This window comes from Naegleria fowleri, assembly GCF_008403515.1.
Source record: "Naegleria fowleri strain ATCC 30894 chromosome Unknown tig73, whole genome shotgun sequence".
Lineage (NCBI taxonomy): Eukaryota > Heterolobosea > Eutetramitea > Acrasida > Naegleriidae > Naegleria > Naegleria fowleri.
In genome coordinates this window covers 1-2,445 of record NW_025408005.1, presented here as the reverse complement: position 1 = coordinate 2,445, position 2,445 = coordinate 1, and the positions used below count along the sequence as shown (strand labels likewise).

The 2,445-nt window shown below is 48.5% G+C and overlaps 1 protein-coding gene across 1 annotated transcript; it reads left to right on the top strand.

Moving 5' to 3' along the window:
* Window positions 1–69: 69 nt before the first annotated feature.
* On the top strand, window positions 70–2,445 carry FDP41_009835 (uncharacterized protein; the record flags this gene model as incomplete). The annotated part of the gene is made up of 2 exons (XM_044713836.1): window positions 70–74; window positions 239–2,445. Coding segments are annotated over 2 exons (2,212 nt in total), but the record flags the coding sequence as incomplete, so codon positions are not given.

Sequence of the window (2,445 nt, the reverse complement as noted above, 5' to 3'; positions counted from 1 at the left end):
TGTCATCCCTTCTCCAAAACTTGTCGATCACCTTTGTTATTATTCATGTGATGTGCATGAAGATTGTTCATGATGTGAGTCATGAAGTATCCGATGAATGGATGTGTATGAATTGGAGGTAAAGGTCACGCTCAATATTTGAATTACAATGAAGGTGTGGCATTGATGGGAGAAGGAGAACATGGATGGGCATAAGAAATTTTTGAAATTTCTTGAGAATCATCACACGACAAACCAGCCATGAGTCTTTTGGAAAAGTCCAGCAAAAGCAAAATGCTTTAAGACGGTGTATTTTCTGTGTTTGGGTTTGGGTTGGGTTTGGGTTTGGGTTGGGTTTGGGTTTGGGTTTGGGTTTGGGTTTTGGGTTTGGGTTTGGGTTTGGGTTTGGGTTTGGGTTTGGGTTTGGGTTTGGGTTTGGGTTTGGGTTTGGGTTTGGGTTTGGGTTTGGGTTTGGGTTTGGGTTTGGGTTTGGGTTTGGGTTTGGGTTTGGGTTTGGGTTTGGGTTTGGGTTTGGGTTTGGGTTTGGGTTTGGGTTTGGGTTTGGGTTTGGGTTTGGGTTTGGGTTTGGGTTTGGGTTTGGGTTTGGGTTTTGGGTTTGGGTTTGGGTTTGGGTTTGGGTTTGGGTTTGGGTTTGGGTTTGGGTTTGGGTTTGGGTTTGGGTTTTGGGTTTGGGTTTGGGTTTGGGTTTGGGTTTGGGTTTGGGTTTGGGTTTGGGTTTGGGTTTGGGTTTGGGTTTGGGTTTGGGTTTGGGTTTGGGTTTGGGTTTGGGTTTGGGTTTGGGTTTGGGTTTGGGTTTGGGTTTGGGTTTGGGTTTGGGTTTGGGTTTGGGTTTGGGTTTGGGTTTGGGTTTGGGTTTGGGTTTGGGTTTGGGTTTGGGTTTGGGTTTGGGTTTGGGTTTGGGTTTGGGTTTGGGTTTGGGTTTGGGTTTGGGTTTGGGTTTGGGTTTGGGTTTGGGTTTGGGTTTGGGTTTGGGTTTGGGTTTGGGTTTGGGTTTGGGTTTGGGTTTGGGTTTGGGTTTGGGTTTGGGTTTGGGTTTGGGTTTGGGTTTGGGTTTGGGTTTGGGTTTGGGTTTGGGTTTGGGTTTGGGTTTGGGTTTGGGTTTGGGTTTGGGTTTGGGTTTGGGTTTGGGTTTGGGTTTGGGTTTGGGTTTGGGTTTGGGTTTGGGTTTGGGTTTGGGTTTGGGTTTGGGTTTGGGTTTGGGTTTGGGTTTGGGTTTGGGTTTGGGTTTGGGTTTGGGTTTGGGTTTGGGTTTGGGTTTGGGTTTGGGTTTGGGTTTGGGTTTGGGTTTGGGTTTGGGTTTGGGTTTGGGTTTGGGTTTGGGTTTGGGTTTGGGTTTGGGTTTGGGTTTGGGTTTGGGTTTGGGTTTGGGTTTGGGTTTGGGTTTGGGTTTGGGTTTGGGTTTGGGTTTGGGTTTGGGTTTGGGTTTGGGTTTGGGTTTGGGTTTGGGTTTGGGTTTGGGTTTGGGTTTGGGTTTGGGTTTGGGTTTGGGTTTGGGTTTGGGTTTGGGTTTGGGTTTGGGTTTGGGTTTGGGTTTGGGTTTGGGTTTGGGTTTGGGTTTGGGTTTGGGTTTGGGTTTGGGTTTGGGTTTGGGTTTGGGTTTGGGTTTGGGTTTGGGTTTGGGTTTGGGTTTGGGTTTGGGTTTGGGTTTGGGTTTGGGTTTGGGTTTGGGTTTGGGTTTGGGTTTGGGTTTGGGTTTGGGTTTGGGTTTGGGTTTGGGTTTGGGTTTGGGTTTGGGTTTGGGTTTGGGTTTGGGTTTGGGTTTGGGTTTGGGTTTGGGTTTGGGTTTGGGTTTGGGTTTGGGTTTGGGTTTGGGTTTGGGTTTGGGTTTGGGTTTGGGTTTGGGTTTGGGTTTGGGTTTGGGTTTGGGTTTGGGTTTGGGTTTGGGTTTGGGTTTGGGTTTGGGTTTGGGTTTGGGTTTGGGTTTGGGTTTGGGTTTGGGTTTGGGTTTGGGTTTGGGTTTGGGTTTGGGTTTGGGTTTGGGTTTGGGTTTGGGTTTGGGTTTGGGTTTGGGTTTGGGTTTGGGTTTGGGTTTGGGTTTGGGTTTGGGTTTGGGTTTGGGTTTGGGTTTGGGTTTGGGTTTGGGTTTGGGTTTGGGTTTGGGTTTGGGTTTGGGTTTGGGTTTGGGTTTGGGTTTGGGTTTGGGTTTGGGTTTGGGTTTGGGTTTGGGTTTGGGTTTGGGTTTGGGTTTGGGTTTGGGTTTGGGTTTGGGTTTGGGTTTGGGTTTGGGTTTGGGTTTGGGTTTGGGTTTGGGTTTGGGTTTGGGTTTGGGTTTGGGTTTGGGTTTGGGTTTGGGTTTGGGTTTGGGTTTGGGTTTGGGTTTGGGTTTGGGTTTGGGTTTGGGTTTGGGTTTGGGTTTGGGTTTGGGTTTGGGTTTGGGTTTGGGTTTGGGTTTGGGTTTGGGTTTGGGTTTGGGTTTGGGTTTTGGAGTTTGGGTTTGGGTTTGGA